This window comes from Xylona heveae, assembly GCF_001619985.1.
Source record: "Xylona heveae TC161 unplaced genomic scaffold L228scaffold_4, whole genome shotgun sequence".
Lineage (NCBI taxonomy): Eukaryota > Fungi > Ascomycota > Xylonomycetes > Xylonales > Xylonaceae > Xylona > Xylona heveae.
Window position 1 is genome coordinate 1,493,947 of NW_017264196.1, and position 15,697 is coordinate 1,509,643.

Below are 15,697 nucleotides of genomic sequence, written 5' to 3' on the forward strand. Positions count from 1 at the left end.
GATGGAAAGCACCAGCTGATTGCATGGAAATAATTCCCATCCTCAGCATATCGTTCGGCCAAGCTCTGTTGAGTTGTCCGTCTGCGCTGTTGTCGAGGGTAAGGGCAGGAAGAGAAGTGCGAATCTTTAAAATGCGAGCAAGCGACAACAATTTTTTCTTGGCGCCAATCACGAATTTCTTTTCTACCCAAGCTTTCTTTTTTTAGACCATCTCGGCGACTGTCACTAGTATCTTTTTATTGCCTGCTTTTGTTTTCTTTATCGGCTCGATTCATTTGGTTCAATGTTTCCACGTTACCCACTACGTCTGCGAACCTCGCCCCAAGGGCGGTCACGATATTATTTAATTCTATTACTCTATAGATTTGAATATTGAATATGATATCAAACACGGAGAAGATGAACGCTCCTGTATAATCCCAACGTGGGGTCTCCCACTCCTTGTTCAACTCCTTCTTCAAAACCCCTCTTTCTCACATGCACATATACCTGAAATTCTCCAATACCCCAGGAAAATGCTCCCCTGAGTCATCATTATGGCATCTGATCTCCTCCATCCATTACCCAGTCCCAAACAGCGTCTGCTTCGTCCCCACTAGACGCTCAAGCGGAACAACATTCCAAACCAGACATTAACGCCTATCCACTTTTGCGCAGTAACTCGCCATTTGCGTTCAGCTTCTGCCTTTTTTTCATCATCGTCCTGCTCACCCTCATCATCGTCTTTCTCTTCGCCTTTCGGTGATGCACATCTTGTTTTTCTTTCTGCCCGTTCCCTACGGTTCTCGTTCGAACCTATATTGTTCCTCTTTCGATAGGCGATACTACTACTACTCACCGCGTCCAACCAGTCCGCGTCAACTTTTTTCTCATGTACGTCACCTACAAGCTCGAAGCCCCATTTTGCCGCTTCCGCAAGGACGCTGTCTACCGTATGCACAAACGTCACTGTCCGCACGCGTTTGCCCGTCACGGGGTCAATGAATCCCGCACCCGTCCGCGCGCCCATCTCGTGATGCATGTTGCTGATAAGAAGGTAGCGGTAGCGGTAGCGGTAGCCTCTGCTGTGCTGGCTAGCATTGTTGCGGCTTGGAGCAGGAATAGGAGTAAAGGTGACGGTGTTATTGCTACTGCTCCTCGTCCCGTCGCGCTTAGCCCCGCCGAGCATGTCATATGCCGCGGCGAAAAAGTCGTGTAGCGGGAAATGCTCCAATACGAGAGCGGATATTATTCCGTCTGCAGTGGGACTATATTCTGCTTCTTGCTGTAGGTTCGGCTCCGTAAAAGTAGAAACAGGCGTCTTTGTTCCTGATGTTGATGTTGACGTTGTAGTCCCATCCCATAATCGGAACTCTACGTCTTTTGCATACGCAGCTTTTCCAGCATCTAAATGGTTAAATCTTGTAGGACTGCTAGCATCCATTGAGGTCTGGGAAGCGCCGACACCATCAGATTTGCCAATCGTGTCATTTGTTATACGTCTTGTCGTACTACGAATGTCGTCGTCGCTGCCACAGTGGGAGTGCAATTGCAGTTCCCGCAACGCAGCAGTGCATCGAGACTCGGCAATCGCGAGCATGCCCGGTGATATATCCAGGCCCATGATACGCGCGTTTGGAATGCGCAGTAGAGGAAGCGTGCAGCGGCCTGTGCCGCATCCAAGGTCGATTACGGTCGGTCCTGGGATTTGTGTTGCGTTGTGAGCTGTCGGTGGACTGGAGGAGGTAGAACAGGCGGAAGAAGGAGAGGAAGAGAGGGAGGGAGAAGGTGAAGGTAAAGATGAAAGGAGAAGTGATGTGAATTGCTCCCGCAGAGAAATCATAGCTAGATTATCAGTGCGGACTAGAATGTTTGGCATGGTGTCGTAGGTCTGGGATTGTATGTGAGTATTGGCTGTGCGTTTACTTGTATAATTATGAGCAAGCATGTCACCGGGGCGTGTTGTCAACTTGTTTGCAAGAGGAGAGGGACACGGAGAAGAGAAAACGGCCGCGAAAAAAGAAACACGAAAGAAAGATGAAGCATTGGAGCAGGCTGAAAGGGGAATAAAGAAGAACATCTAAAACCAAAAGACAAGAGAATGGGAGTTTAAAAGAGGTTTAGGGTTTGAACTTACAGGCGCCCATTGATCATATGCTTCTTGAGCAGAGAGATGCAGAAACTCCATTTGTTGTCCTGGTCGTTGCTGTGGTTGTTGATGAAGTTGTTGATCGAGCTGCGATGGCTGCATATTATCATCTGCTGACCTCGTCATTTTTTGTCGTCTTTTCCTCTTTCGCTCTGTGAAGGTTGTATTTGTCGGGTGAGAAAACAAATACAAACACACTTGTGCTTAATTGCTACTAAAAGAGAAATATGTGCTTATGTCGTTCTCGATATGTTCACGGAAAAATATCTTAAACCGAAAGAGCTTCGGATCCCCACGCTACAATTTTGAGCATCAATATTGTGTCAAAGCAACGAGTTGAGAGACTTGGAATTGATGCAGAAATTGTTCAAAGTTTGGAATAAAAAGAAACCGAGAAAAATAATTGTAATTGAGAGCTGGAAATATGAAGACGTACATAAAATCAACGTGATCAACAGTAGGAGAGACAGTAAGATGTCGCTAAGATTGGTGAGTCATTTGGTTATGCACCATTGAGCTTTCTCGATAAACAGAGGGGATACTTGACAGTACAACAGGTGATGGCCCTTAATTGGGCGAGTGAGAATGCCGTAGATTCCCAAATATTGCTGGTTATAAGTACCTAGAAACAGAGAAGCATAGTGCATGAGCATTGAGCTTCCCGTTGTAGCATACTCCGAGACTTAAAGGGAACTAGAAAGTTTGGTACGACAAGCCGTTAGATAAAGAGCCGTCATATACCTAAGTGATGATCTTTACTTAGCGTAGTAAAAAGTTGTTTTGATGGAATGGCTGATTCGGGGTTTTAGTCTTCCCGGTATATATCACTCAGGTAAGGCGGTGAGCTGGCCAACAAGTTTACTAACGGGTTGATAGAATAGCGGTTCGAATACGAAAGCATATTATTGAACCCAGATTTTTACGCCGTTAATTTTTGTCGTATATCACTTAGACAGTACACAGAAGCTAGAAAGTACTATGTGGTATGACAACGTCAAGTCAAATCAAATATCATATGCTAGCAAGAGTACAGCAAATCCAAAGTGCATTATTTCATTACGCCGTAACGTCGATGAGGAACTCCGACCTTGATCCATTTTCTCTTAGTCCTTGCGCAAGTTTCACCGAGCACCTTGCCCAGAAAATTATAGACGCTCCCAGGACGCCGCGCCAAATTGCAGGATGATTGAGCTTTCAATAGCAGACAGAAAAGAGAAGGAAAGAGATAGAAAGTGTGAAAGGAGAACGAAAAGGGCAACAATAGAAGAGAAGGAAAAGAGAGAAAAGAAAAGAAAAGAAGAAAAGTACTTGGGACAATAAAAGTGTCCCCTTATCCCCTCATATTCGAGGCATGCTGAACCATCCCAATTTCGCGTCGGAGATGCGTCGTTGGCGTCCCAGAATCATTTTCGTGATGCGTAACATCATATCAAGCTAGTATACCGTTCCTTCAAAAGGTGCGTTGTCTCGAAGGTCGGCCACGAGATCCTCGACATTATTCAGAAATTTGCCCAGCAGGGCCTGTTTTTGCTCCGTTGTCCTCGTATCGTCCAAGTCGCGTTGGGCACCACCGCTAGCGCTTCGGCTGAGTCCGCCGAGTCGGCTCGGTGTGCGTTGGACCACCGGCGTAGCAAGCGCGCTCTTGTTGAGGCCCAGCGGAGCTGTCTCCGGCATTAGGTAGAAATAGAGAAATTCCACCAGTTTGATCTTGACCTCGCGGCTTGTGGAGCGCATCTTAAAGAGCGATGTAACGGTAAGCAATCCCTCGAGGATCTCGAACGTGCGTGTATTTCGGGGTTGGTCAAGTAGTGCGCAGACAAGCGTCAGTAGCGTGGACGATTGGATGGCAGGGCAATTGCACGGATCGAGAAGGTCGAGAAGAAGCTGGTTGCCACGTCAGCACACGAATTTATCGGTGGATCCATTATATGTGACTCTCGTACATTCATGTAGATTTCGCGCGCAAAAAGACAGCGCGACGGCGGATGCAAAAGAAGAGCGCCTTGAATGAGGTCCAGAGTTGCGATGATTAACAGATCATTCTGGCCATCTGAAAATATGATAAGCTGAAACTGAAAATCGTTTTGTTGTAGAGTAGAGAGCACACATACTGCTTCCTTTGCCCAGCAGGCGTTCCAAGCATGAGATCAGTCGAAGTGCGACTGTCAGGCGTCAGCATTGGCCTCCTTTGACGCCTGCCAACGGGGAAACCAGAACTCCTACCGTTCCATTGAAAACCCTCTTGAAGTTTGAAAAATTCTCTAAATGCTGGGTCTTCGCGTAATGATTCCAATCTCTTTGGCGGGGCCAGTCGGTGTCCTTGTGATGCGTTTCGTCGTCGGTCCGGGGGCGACGGATTTGAACTCGAGAGACATATTTGCGCTAGCAGGCCCTCAATCTGCCGCAAGCCTTTGCGAATTTTACCAGACTCGTAGGAAGAGAGGTAATCAAAGGAATGAGACAAAAGTGCCTCCATGGTTCTGATTGTTGATCAGTGAGGTGGCGAGGATCACCGTGATATCCCGCCGGGGGACCAGAGCTTCCGTCAATCGATAGATATACGGATTAGGGGGGAAATTGGCATGGCCAGGCGAAAGCATGGCAAGTGCGCAATGATGACGATTGACAACGTCCGGAGAGGCCGACAATAGAAACAAAACTAAGAGAGTCAAGCTAACAATGATCGATCGTGATCGACTGGGTCAGGGGGTGGAGACTTTTGGGCAGTAATTAGCTTTTTCAGCTGGGATGGAGGTAAATAGAGAGCGGATAGGTGAGGTTGGCGAGACAACTGAAAGCGGACCGTTTAGGCAGAATAGCCTCTCCAGCGGAAACTAACCACGACGGGGCGAAATGACGAGAAGTCACAAGGAGCATGCAGATCTTGAAGAGTACAGGAACATGATGAAACCTTTCTGAGACGACAACCTATGAGAAACACTTGCAAAATAACAACGATTTTGAGCTTGTAACATGATTAGCAAATATTGGTGATCCAATCCTCCGAAAGATTTTGCGCCCATTCGAGCTATTACCTGCAACTTCATATTAGTTAGATGCTTTTAGATAAGGAGGCGCAGTGTACTCATACAACCACGGACGAGTAAGATGACAAGACGAAGGAGGGGTTCAGAGAGGGTTGACAATTCACCTGGTCAGATGGGCCCAGAACGTGCACTTTGAGGATTAGCTTATCGTTCTGCTTCGTCCTTTTTCTCTTCTCATAACATTTCTTCATTTTCGATTCCTTGTATCAGCTGCATCGTATCATTCATATTATATCCACTGTTGTCAGTCTCATCGACGTTGAAGAAGTAGTCGTTGTACCACGACTTAAGGTAGCTGTACGAGTGAAGTTTAACCATAAACTCGCCCGTTGTACAGAGTCCGTGCTCCCCACGCTGGATTTGCCCCACCATTGAAGCTTGTGGACAGACCACGTTCATCCCGCCGTTGGAGAATTGAAAGGAAAGTTACGTCTGTTATTCTGGATCGATGGCCATGGTTTCGGAAAATTTGAGATCTCCAAACGCCATCCCTCCCCGCACCAGCTCAAACGGGCTCGGGAACGGTACGACGATCGCCGCAAAGCCCGTATTGCGACCCGTCTCCGAAGCCGACTGGATCTCTCAGGGCAAGAGGCTTCACCCAACCTCTCCACACGCAACCAGCCCGACGACAGCTTCACCAGCTGCTCAAGGGCCTGCTAAATTATCTCCAGGCCGTGAACCGCCAACGTCATTCGGGGATGACTTGATCTACAGTAGCCGACCATCATGGAGCAACGAGAAGGAAAAGGTACGTCGGAGCTCTAACCTGCTGCTTCTATCGCATGAGCTTAATTGACTAAATCGACCTTGATACATAAAGATTCTTGTCGGCCCCTTTGACTACCTCTTTGGACATCCCGGCAAAGATGTTCGCAGCCATCTCATCGCGGCGTTCAACGCCTGGCTCAGGGTGCCCGATGAGAGCCTGGAGGTGATTACCAAAGTCGTGGGCATGCTCCACACGGCTTCTCTCTTGTACGTCAGGATCCCTTTTTCAATGGGAAAAAGCACACTTAATCCCATGGAATCTTTGAAAGCATGAAATGCATAAGTTCCTTCGCGCCCAATCTCCTTTCGCCGCAACTCAACTCACCAAAGTCCTATACCACATTTGCTGATGCCGCATCCCAGGGTCGACGATGTCGAAGATTCATCCCAACTGCGCCGCGGAATTCCAGTCGCGCATAGCATATTCGGTACGGCCCAGACAATAAATTCAGCAAACTACGTCTACTTTTGCGCTCTACGGGAGCTGCAGAAGCTCAAGAGCCCGCGCGCAATCGACATCTTCACCGAGGAGCTGCTCAATCTCCATCGCGGCCAGGGCATGGATCTCTTCTGGCGCGACACCTTGACCTGCCCCTCGGAAGAAGACTATCTAGAAATGGTTGCCAACAAGACCGGAGGCCTCTTCAGACTGGCCGTGAAGTTGATGCAAGCCGAGAGCGACTCCAGCAAGTAAGTTTTTACTCAAAATCATCGCCATCAACGCAGAGAACTAACAGATTACAAAAAAAAATCCAGAGACTGCGTTCCCCTCGTAAACACAATCGGTCTGCTCTTCCAAATCCGCGACGACTACCTCAACCTGTCAAGCACGGCGTATACACAAAATAAGGGGCTCTGCGAAGACCTGACTGAAGGCAAATTCTCCTTCCCCATCATCCACAGCATCCGATCGGATCTGGAAAACCTTCAGCTGCTCAACATCCTCAAGCAGCGCACCCAAGACGACCAAGTCAAGCGCTATGCCGTCTCGTACATGCAGTCCACTGGCACCTTTGCCTACTGCCGCGCCGTCCTCGCCGAGCTCACGACTAAAGCGAACAACCTCGTCGACGCGCTCGATCAGGGTGAAGGGCTCGGCGCCAGCATCAAAGCCATTGTGGACAAGATGGCTGTCGACTGATCCCGCTTTCTGGTTCTCCTTTCCTTTTTTTTTTTCCCCCTGCACCATATTATTTTCATCTTTCTTATTTTTTTTCTGCGCCATATCCTGTTTTATCTTGCTTATTTTTTCTGCACCATATCCTTTTTCCCTTTCTCATTTTTTAGCCCTCCCCATTTTCGCCTGTCCATTCGTTGGACCATACTTTCTTTCTTTTTTTTTCTGTGACCTACCCTCTTCAACATACCCAAGTCCAACACTTTTGATCTCTTCTTCTGTTAACCTTGCGGACATCATATCTCCTTTTCTATCTGTCTCATATTCGATCCACAATTTCCCCTGATGAATATCTATCGCATCAACCTCGGTCATTTAGTTCCTCTATTACACTCACTTCTTGCACTGCTGCTTTTGCTCATACCCCTACACGCTGCGTACATTCTGTCCCTCAATTTTTATCTTCATGTACATTTTCCCGCGTCCCATTTCTCCCCCGTTCGTGCAATTGCTTTCTTGATACCAGGCCTTGCCACCAATTTCTTTCCCCGTTATAAATGTATCTACGCTTGTTCATGTAGGCAAAGAATACGTTCTTCCGCATTGAAGGTTTCTATCTATCATGGCACATATCTTGGCTTTATGCTTTGCAGCAACAACAACAACAACAACAACAACACATTGTACACACATCTGATAACACATTCAAACCACTGTTTTTTGAGAATAATTGAGTTATATTTCCTTCCCTTTCTATGCGTGTGCGTGACATGCAAGAATTACAGAGTGTTTCGCGAAGAGAAGAGGAGAAAATGGGCAGTTGGGAAGAAGAGAAAAAAAGAAGCTCTGGTATCGACTATTAAAGGAAAAAGAGAAAAAAAAAATAAAGAAGCACTAAGGAAAAAGGAAATTTCTCTAATGACATGAAATATGAAGAGAGGCGTGCGAGACATATCAAGCTGTAGTGCTAAGTCTCTTGATGCCCCAGCTCTAATATGCGTATATGCATATGGACGATAGGAAAATCTTGTGAAGAGAGATAAGAGGAACGAGAGAAAATAGGAGAAAAAGAAGAGGGGAAAGTGTGACTAAATCGAGTAAGTAGTTAAAAGGAGACGCTGCACGAAGAACGACAAATGCGCGCGCTTCTGGCTATGCAACGAGGGAAATAAGAAAACGAAGAGAAAAAATTGTGCTGGGCATCAGTGTCCACGTTGAAATGAAGCCAACCAGCTATACAAACGTCTTGTGCTCCTCAATCCAGACAGCTTGCAAAGACCCGCAGGGTCAGCAACATTCGCTGTATGAGATGCATTGACGATTCGATATCGGCCAACTACAAACGTAGACAGACTGGGAACCCTTGGCCAGCCAGCCATAGACAGACGCAAAGCACAAAGTTCGCGGCACCGACAGTGACAACATCAATGACGGAAACAGAAACGCTCACATGCGCAGCTCAAAGATCCGGTCTGGATTCGACAACGCCCGCCAGAGAAGAAGTCAAAGGACAGGAACACAGCAGAAGCAATCTTTTTTTGGTCTGCAAAAGACTCGCAATGTAAACCACTTTTTTCTTGGTTTACGGTCTCAACGACGAAATGTCAGCACTCTTTTACCCTCCTCTTTTCATACTTTGGGGCTTTACATGAGACCGCATAACCGCAGGTTTTCTTGGATGATTATATCTAACGCAAACATGTCAGTATCGTTTTGAATTAAACAAAAAGCACGATCCAATGGAAAGGCCATACCGTTGACTGCAGCCATGACAAAGCGAATCTGAGTCGTGTCCGTGGCGCAGGTAAAGTGAGTGTAGATCTGCTTAGTCTCATGCTGGTTGAGCGAGACAAAACGGTTGAGGATATAATCACAAGCCGCAGCGTAATCCGGGCCACCTATTCATTACATATCAGTTTCTGCTCATTTGGGTCTCATTCCGGGTTTATACCCGGACAGCTTACCTTCATAGTCGGGGAAGTAATTCTTCATGGGGCTGACGGGCAGCTTCTCCTTGAAGCGGTCGATCTTGTTCAAGAAGAGGATAATGGACGTTTTCACAAACCAGCGCGAGTTGCAGATGGAATCAAAGAGGGTCAAGGCCTCTTGCATACGGTTGACAGTCTCATCTTCAAACAGCAACTGATCGTACTCGGAGATGGCGACGAGGAAAAGGATCGTGGTGACATTTTCGAAGCAGTGGATCCACTTTTTACGCTCAGATCGCTGACCGCCGACATCGAACATACGGTAGGTAAGGTCGCCAATGATGAAGGTCGTCTCGGTGATACCAGTGGTCTTGACACGGGATCGGAGGACATCCTGGTCGCTCGGGAGGTAGTCAGGTTGGGCGATGCGGCTGATGGAGTCAAAGTAGCTAAAAAATGAACTGTCAGCGACACATTCGACTTTAAACATGTGGAGCAACGGCCAGTGGCGCGATTGTAAAAAACTCGCCGTGGCTCCGCTGGCGCAATCTCTCCGAGAATGTACATACTATTTGGCCGAGTCGTTAAGCTGGTACTCGCGCGAACGCTTAAAGCACTCTTGCACGCCTGCATCCTTCCAGAGCGCCTCGATGGCGTTGCCGACCTCCGGCGGCAGACTGTCACCTTCAATCTGAGCGGGCTGCATAAAGATGGTCTGAACATGGTATTCGGTACGAGGATCCTCGAGAGGAAGCTCGAGGGATTCCATTGCTTCCAAGATGACGCGCATCGACTGAACAGTGTTGCTGAAGATGATTTCCTTGAAAGATTCGCGTTCATCCCGGGAGTAGCCACCCTCGTGGATGAGCTTCATCTGCTTGAGAATGGTTGACTTGCCAGACTCTCCGGCGCCTACAGTCCGTTAACCAAAATGCCACCTTGACGAATTCGGTTGCCGATTCTGCACCTACCCAGAAGCAACATCTTGATCTCATTGCGCTGCATCATCTTATCGCGCTTGAGCTGGTTCTCAATCTCTTCATTACGCTGCTTGCCCTCCTTATCCTCGGTGCTCATTCCGCAACCCATCTTGACTGATTATTACGAATGTGTTTGACTGGGAAAATACTATCGATGGGGAGAAAAAAAGGGACAGACGCCTGGAGAGAGAGGTGTTAGCACGCACACAAATCCTTCAGTTGCGCAGCCGGGGGGGGGAAAGAAAAAGAGGTTGAAGCTCAGCTTCGCACACTGGATGAAGCCATTGACCAATGGACAACGCTCCCTCCTCTGTACTTCCAAAATAGCGTTCACAGCTGGAGCTATGAAACTACAGGAGCTCGCTGCCATCCTCTCGATGCGAAGAAATCCAAATTCGAAGGTCGGGACTCACAATCAGATCACGTTGCGCCGTAAAAATGGAGTATTAAAAAGTGAGATGGCCGAAAAAGTAGCTCGGAGACCTCCTTAATGGCACGTCGCGAGAGACGAGAAAAGTAGTGTGAGAGAAGTAGAAAAGGTAAGGTCAGAAATGATGATGAACGAAGCTGGCGATAACCTTTCGGATCACCTGCACGACAACCAGGTCTAATCCTGGTTGGATTAAGAAGACAAAGGGACTAAGGTTGAGGAAGGGGATGAGAAAAGTAAAGATGAGAAGAGGAAGAGCGGGAAGGGGATGTACGGGCAGAAAAGACAGGATGAGACGAGTCGAGACGAGACGACGTTTCGTCGGGGGACGGAGAAGTTCAAGTCAGCTTAGCTTCGGGAAATTGGGGGGGAGGAGGGCAGAAGGGAGTGCCGTGTAGAGAGTACTGCTAGTTAAAAAGTAGAAAAGAAGTACGGGAACGACGATGATTGAGTAAGAAGCCAAATGAATTGAGTCGTTTAACCACAGAGAGAGAGAGACGGTTTTTTCCACTCTCGAAAGGGAAACTCATCCAGGGTCGTAAGGGGGGGGAAGTTTTGGGTTCGTTAGAAGCGAAGAGACACCAAAGGGAAAAAACAAAGTGTTTCGGTCTTTTCGTTTAGTCTTAGTGGCGGGGCCCACGCCAGGGATGGGTCATGGATCGAGCCGGCTGGTTGCAAAAGGAAAAGGGAAAAGGGTGCAAAAGTGTACCTATCGATGAGTTTGACCGTAGGTACCTTACTTACCTACGATCAGTTACCGGTAAGCTCAAAGGAAAAAAAGACAAAAAAAAAAGCTTGCCCGCCAAAAGTTTAGGGGGCGTCAAAAGTGGAGTGTTTAATGTCTACGAAACATCATCGTCGCCCTCTTTAAATCGTAGGTGTCGCCTTTTGTCTTCGTGAGGCGCTTCGTCGTTCATCAGCAACAAAGATAGGGGGGCTGTTCCATGCCCCTTTCAATTGCCTTTGTCGTGACAACCATCATGGACTTTCCAGCCTACTCTTTTTCTGATGCGTCCCCTCTTGCGTGTTGCCTCGGCCTTGTGTTTCGTGCCTATGCCCTACAACCTTTGCCAAGCGATAATCTCTTGTCAATCCTGCATGGATCAAAAGCTACAGAAGCTGTCCTCTGTCATATCATCTATCGGGCCAGAGCTATCCAGCCTTCTCTCGGCAATCTCTCAATCCATATTTTGCAATAGCACATCGCGTATTATTCTGCTCACAACAGTCTCTTTCTCTCCCCTCTCGGTCAGCTTCATTCAAGAACCGGCCGGCCCGGATCCTCGCTACCTATGCAAGGTAAGCGACCAGCCTCCGGCACCCAGCCCATGAACTGCACACATACACCAACCAACTAGCTTAAATTCACCGGGCCACACTGGCTGGGGGCCACTGTACCACAAAATCATGTCTACGGCTTGGGCCCTTTTTTTGGGGGCGCAAGGGAACCGAATCCATGACCACTACAATGGAAGAGCAAAAGGAGCGATGCCGACGGCAAGGTGGTGCTGATAGTGGTCGCCGTGATGGCGGGTCCCAGAAAGATCAGCTCCGGCATTACAATTGCATCGCATTCAACCACGATTGAATGTCGACTGTGGTTAGCCATTGCTCACGTCGTACAAGACCTGCTCTTTGCACTGGAATACCCCTCCATCGGGTTCCGCAAGGGCCTCCGTGTCCGTGATGCGGCGCCGACTTCTTTTTTTGCTTCTGCTATTCAGTTGCTCGGCTGGTATTTTAACTTTTCGACTACCCTTATTCCCTTTTAGACCCCCCATTTTTCCTTCCTGATCGCGTCGCAAAATGCGGATAGAGTACCGACAGGTCCCTGAAGCGAACCGTGGAACCCGCCGACCCGCCGCGACCATTCTCTGTTCGAATGAACAACTGGCCAATCACCGGCCAACCTCGCATCTATTCCCTCTCTAGGAGATGCCAGCTGGGTTTGCGCGATCGCCGAACCACCAAAAATTATGCGGGAGGATTTGAGCAGAGACCAAGCTGGACAGGCAACTTTCACCCACGTAATGACATATGAAGCACGGGACAAGACTTTTTCAGCTAAGATTGATGTGATGATCCAGATTGAGCGGATAGCGACCCAGAGGAACCCAGCTTCGCACATGGCGACCCTGAAAGGACGGGGCATTTCTCTTCTGGAAAGAGGTCAATTCCCGTTGGACTAACCAGCGTTAGCTTCAGAGCGGGTCCGTAGTGAGAGCAGCTTTCCTTCGCCTTCAACTCGATAGTATTGCGGTCCCGTAATTTCCATCTTCAACGGCCGCTTGCGCCGGTGCATCAGAGTGCGACAGGGCCACACTACTAACGATCGGTTTTTTCGGTCTTTTACTATTCCCTTCTGTACCGAGTTTGGTGCGGCTCAAGAGCTGTTTAGCCTCTCCTGCAGCATGTGTGAGAGCTCTAATGATGAGCCCCTGAGATGGCCCTCCCTATCTTTCTCACTCAATGTTTTCTGAGCTAACGTCACCTCATCTGCAATCTCTTTCGGCTATCCGCCCTAGAGTGATGATGGGGTCTCTTTGAAATGTTTAAAAGTCCATTGTTTCGGCTCTTCCCGTTCTGTCCAGAATAACTGCAGTGCTTCATACTTGCGGTTCCTTTTTTTTTCACCTCCGTGCCGTTTCAGAGTTGTCCCTATGCAGGTGCTCATCTAATGATAAGACGATTATGATGCAAAGAGCTTCGTAATGAAAAGTCTACGCTATCCCAGACAATCATCGAAATCACGAAGCTGAGGAATGTGGTCGAGCTGCGTCCTGCCACTGCACGCCGAGTAAAACTAGTAGACATAAAACCCAACGCATCGTAATCGTGCAGTACTTTGCCCTGCAGCTTCAAAATGGCGGTCGAGGAGATGGCGCGACTTCTTTGAAAGCTTTCATATTCCGTGACCTTTCTTGCCGTTGCTTGGCGGCAATTGTTCAGTCGGGATGTCCGAGAAATAAGAATCCAAAGGGGTACTCAATTGTAATATTTTCTCTTCACAGTGGAGCCAGGGACCAAGGGACGTTACTCCGACAAGGCTCTTTTGAAATTAGCGAGAGAGAGACATGGCGGCCAGACGGCGTTGGCAACCAACTCAGGCCATTCGGGCAAAATCAAATCGCGCCTAGGAAACGGTTCCCAGCCCGTCATCATGCATACAGCACAAGCATGGTTTGACGAATGCTCGTCCCGTATGGTGCGGCGGTCAACAACAAGCGATTCAAGGACCTTGTTCAGCCTTTCGTTTCCCCAGAGAGCGAACACGTGATGAATTGCTGTTAGTCTATACCCATGACACCGCATTGGAATCTGAGGCAAGGGGTGCCCAAAATATACCCTCCTGATCGCCCCGCTGTTCATCTATCAGACTCACGTTCAATGTAGGGAGAGTTATTTGTAACACATAGAGTGACACATCCGGTGCAACAAGGTCATAAATAGAGCAACACCGACTGCCGCTCGGACCCTGAACAATGGATCGGTGAACAAATCTCTAACTTAAAAGTATCATTTGAATCGCTTATTTCAACCTGAAGAGATTCATGCCTTGACCAATGAGGTCTTGTCCAAGGTTCATGAAGATTTCATGTCGTATCTTGAAACTAGAACCAATGCCGCGCACATGCAACATCCATGACTGAACAAAAGAAGCCCATTCCGTTAATGCTCGGGCGTACTCTCAAAGATATATCGGTCGAGAAGGGGGAATGGCCCTTCCCCGAGGACGTATCGGTCGATAGCCGCTTCGTAGTCCCCACCGAGATTCTCCAAGAGTAACGCCTCTGATCCGAAATGGTCGTCCCAGAGCCCCTCCAAATATACTTTCTCGAGGGACAGGACATGCGGCAGTTGTCGAATCACTGAGCTCCAAGATCCCTGCCCCTCGACCAGAATCACATCAATGAGTGTGAGGTTTTTCAATGTCGATGCATGTCGACCAAGGAAGGAGATGAGTTTATCTTCACGTGCAAGGCTGCTCAAAAGGAGCTTGCGAAGTCGTGGCCAAGTTAGATCGTCTAGAAGACCTAACACTTTGGGCGACTGCTCATGAAGCAGGCTGCCTTCATTGTTTTCCTCGGCTAGCTCCAGCGAAAGATCATCAAGCTCATTAGCCTCCAGTAGAAATTCCCGAAGACCTGCCATAATTTCATCGCAGGCGAAGACATCGTATTCAACTCTAAGCTTCAGCCGCCGGAGGTTATGCAGGGCACCCCTCATCAACGGCTTTGTCCACTGGGAAGGGATACCCTCAAGAAAGCTGATGGGATTTTGATCCCAAAACGCAAGTCCTACAGTCTGAAACTCCAGGCTTCGCGGCTGCAGGCCAGCTCGATGGATTGCTAGTAGGAGGCTGGAAATGTGCCGAACACCTTCCACAGCACGCCGCCACTCGTCCTCTCTTCGCCGCCTTACTTCGTTCCACTCATCAGGGCCAATGAGTGTCTCCTCGCGGAAACTTGACCATAACGGCTGCCGATTAGCATCCATGTAGTGACATGTCTCGACCACAACGTCCTTGAGGTTCTCGAGTCGGCCAACCGCGGTTAGAATGATGGACATGTCGAAACCGGTCCGTATCATATCGGCTTGTGCAGCCATTTGATATTGGTAGCGCTTGTACTTGTTTCCAACCACTTCTGGTGAGCTGACGATGCGAGGAAGGCTCAGCCATTCCCGCTTAGCCATCATGTCATGTTCTCGAAGCCACTGAGGGGAAGTGTTGACTGCCGCTAGAGCCAATTTTGAGTGAATGAAGTCCCGAATGCGCGGACGCTCATCTATTTGAGTTTTCCATCGGTCCAGACTGCCAAACGCAGGCAAAATGTCTCCCAAGTAAACAATTTTCCTCACGTAAGATTTGTAGATCTCATGTCGTGATATTTGTTCGAGCTTACTCAAGCTCTCTGGAAGCAGAGCGATCCAAACAACTTCGAATATTGTAGGGGCTATCGCGTCTGCCAGGCTCCTACAAACCAGCCGAGCTTGCTTTAAGGATGTAAAGTCACAGTGACTGAAAATGAGTTCCAGTATCTCCTGTGGCATTTGATCCATGTTTAAAAGGACGTAGCATCAGCCTCTGTGGCTGATCTCGTGACAACTATAGCGACAAAAGTTGATCATTTACGGCTGCTTGATGCTGCGTATAGAATTTCATATACGCGACCGTTGAATCCATCCTCATTCAAAAAGCGCAATATTTATAACGAGAACATGATTGGATTGTGGAATATGCAAGCCGTATGAATCAGTAAAATGTGCTCACATGCATCATCATCATCACCATACG

At 48.3% G+C, this 15,697-nt stretch overlaps 7 protein-coding genes across 7 annotated transcripts; 3 read left to right on the top strand and 4 right to left on the bottom strand.

Annotated features, from left to right (window-relative positions):
- Positions 1-403: 403 nt before the first annotated feature.
- On the bottom strand, positions 404-2,436 carry L228DRAFT_246431 (hypothetical protein). Its single transcript, XM_018332413.1, has 2 exons — positions 2,117-2,436; positions 404-1,870 (listed from the first exon to the last, which is right to left on the bottom strand). Exons 1-2 carry the CDS (start codon positions 2,252-2,254, stop codon positions 596-598), a joined length of 1,413 nt encoding a protein of 470 aa, XP_018189173.1. The 5' UTR covers positions 2,255-2,436; the 3' UTR covers positions 404-595.
- Positions 2,437-3,438: 1,002 nt separating this feature from the next.
- On the bottom strand, positions 3,439-4,735 carry L228DRAFT_120974 (cell division control protein 14). Its single transcript, XM_018328991.1, has 4 exons — positions 4,352-4,735; positions 4,240-4,290; positions 4,072-4,178; positions 3,439-4,012 (listed from the first exon to the last, which is right to left on the bottom strand). Exons 1-4 carry the CDS (start codon positions 4,602-4,604, stop codon positions 3,563-3,565), a joined length of 861 nt encoding a protein of 286 aa, XP_018189174.1. The 5' UTR covers positions 4,605-4,735; the 3' UTR covers positions 3,439-3,562.
- An 894-nt stretch (positions 4,736-5,629) lies between these two features.
- Positions 5,630-7,087, top strand: L228DRAFT_238164 (terpenoid synthase; the record flags this gene model as incomplete). The annotated part of the gene is made up of 4 exons (XM_018331009.1): positions 5,630-5,926; positions 5,999-6,153; positions 6,310-6,636; positions 6,703-7,087. 4 exons carry the CDS (start codon positions 5,630-5,632, stop codon positions 7,085-7,087), a joined length of 1,164 nt encoding a protein of 387 aa, XP_018189175.1.
- Positions 7,088-7,248: 161 nt separating this feature from the next.
- Positions 7,249-8,252, top strand: L228DRAFT_121010 (hypothetical protein). The gene has a single exon (XM_018328992.1). It carries the CDS (start codon positions 7,409-7,411, stop codon positions 7,988-7,990), a length of 582 nt encoding a protein of 193 aa, XP_018189176.1. The 5' UTR covers positions 7,249-7,408; the 3' UTR covers positions 7,991-8,252.
- A 455-nt stretch (positions 8,253-8,707) lies between these two features.
- L228DRAFT_209618 (G protein alpha subunit) lies at positions 8,708-10,080 on the bottom strand (the record flags this gene model as incomplete). Its single annotated transcript, XM_018329821.1, has 5 exons — positions 8,708-8,751; positions 8,818-8,961; positions 9,028-9,440; positions 9,561-9,903; positions 9,963-10,080. 5 exons carry the CDS (start codon positions 10,078-10,080, stop codon positions 8,708-8,710), a joined length of 1,062 nt encoding a protein of 353 aa, XP_018189177.1.
- A 1,178-nt stretch (positions 10,081-11,258) lies between these two features.
- L228DRAFT_246435 (hypothetical protein) lies at positions 11,259-11,792 on the top strand. Its single transcript, XM_018332414.1, has one exon. It carries the CDS (start codon positions 11,382-11,384, stop codon positions 11,598-11,600), a length of 219 nt encoding a protein of 72 aa, XP_018189178.1. The 5' UTR covers positions 11,259-11,381; the 3' UTR covers positions 11,601-11,792.
- A 2,070-nt stretch (positions 11,793-13,862) lies between these two features.
- Positions 13,863-15,684, bottom strand: L228DRAFT_246437 (hypothetical protein). The gene has a single exon (XM_018332415.1). The coding sequence runs from the start codon at positions 15,460-15,462 to the stop codon at positions 14,071-14,073; it is 1,392 nt and encodes a 463-aa protein (XP_018189179.1). The 5' UTR covers positions 15,463-15,684; the 3' UTR covers positions 13,863-14,070.
- Positions 15,685-15,697: the final 13 nt, after the last annotated feature.

Bases quoted from the DNA above. Each gene is read 5' to 3' on its own strand.
- L228DRAFT_246431 (XM_018332413.1), bottom strand. From the start codon at position 2,254: ATGACGAGGTCAGCAGATGATAATATGCAGCCATCGCAGCTCGATCAA. The intron at 1,871-2,116 runs GTAAGTTCAAAC...ATACAATCCCAG, and splicing joins CATATGATCAATGGGCGCCT to ACCTACGACACCATGCCAAA.
- L228DRAFT_120974 (XM_018328991.1), bottom strand. From the start codon at position 4,604: ATGGAGGCACTTTTGTCTCATTCCTTTGATTACCTCTCTTCCTACGAG. The intron at 4,291-4,351 runs GTAGGAGTTCTG...GACGCCTGACAG, and splicing joins AGAGGGTTTTCAATGGAACG to TCGCACTTCGACTGATCTCA. The intron at 4,013-4,071 runs GTACGAGAGTCA...CGTGGCAACCAG, and splicing joins CGCGCGAAATCTACATGAAT to CTTCTTCTCGACCTTCTCGA.
- L228DRAFT_121010 (XM_018328992.1), top strand. From the start codon at position 7,409: ATGAATATCTATCGCATCAACCTCGGTCATTTAGTTCCTCTATTACAC.
- L228DRAFT_246435 (XM_018332414.1), top strand. From the start codon at position 11,382: ATGGACTTTCCAGCCTACTCTTTTTCTGATGCGTCCCCTCTTGCGTGT.
- L228DRAFT_246437 (XM_018332415.1), bottom strand. From the start codon at position 15,462: ATGGATCAAATGCCACAGGAGATACTGGAACTCATTTTCAGTCACTGT.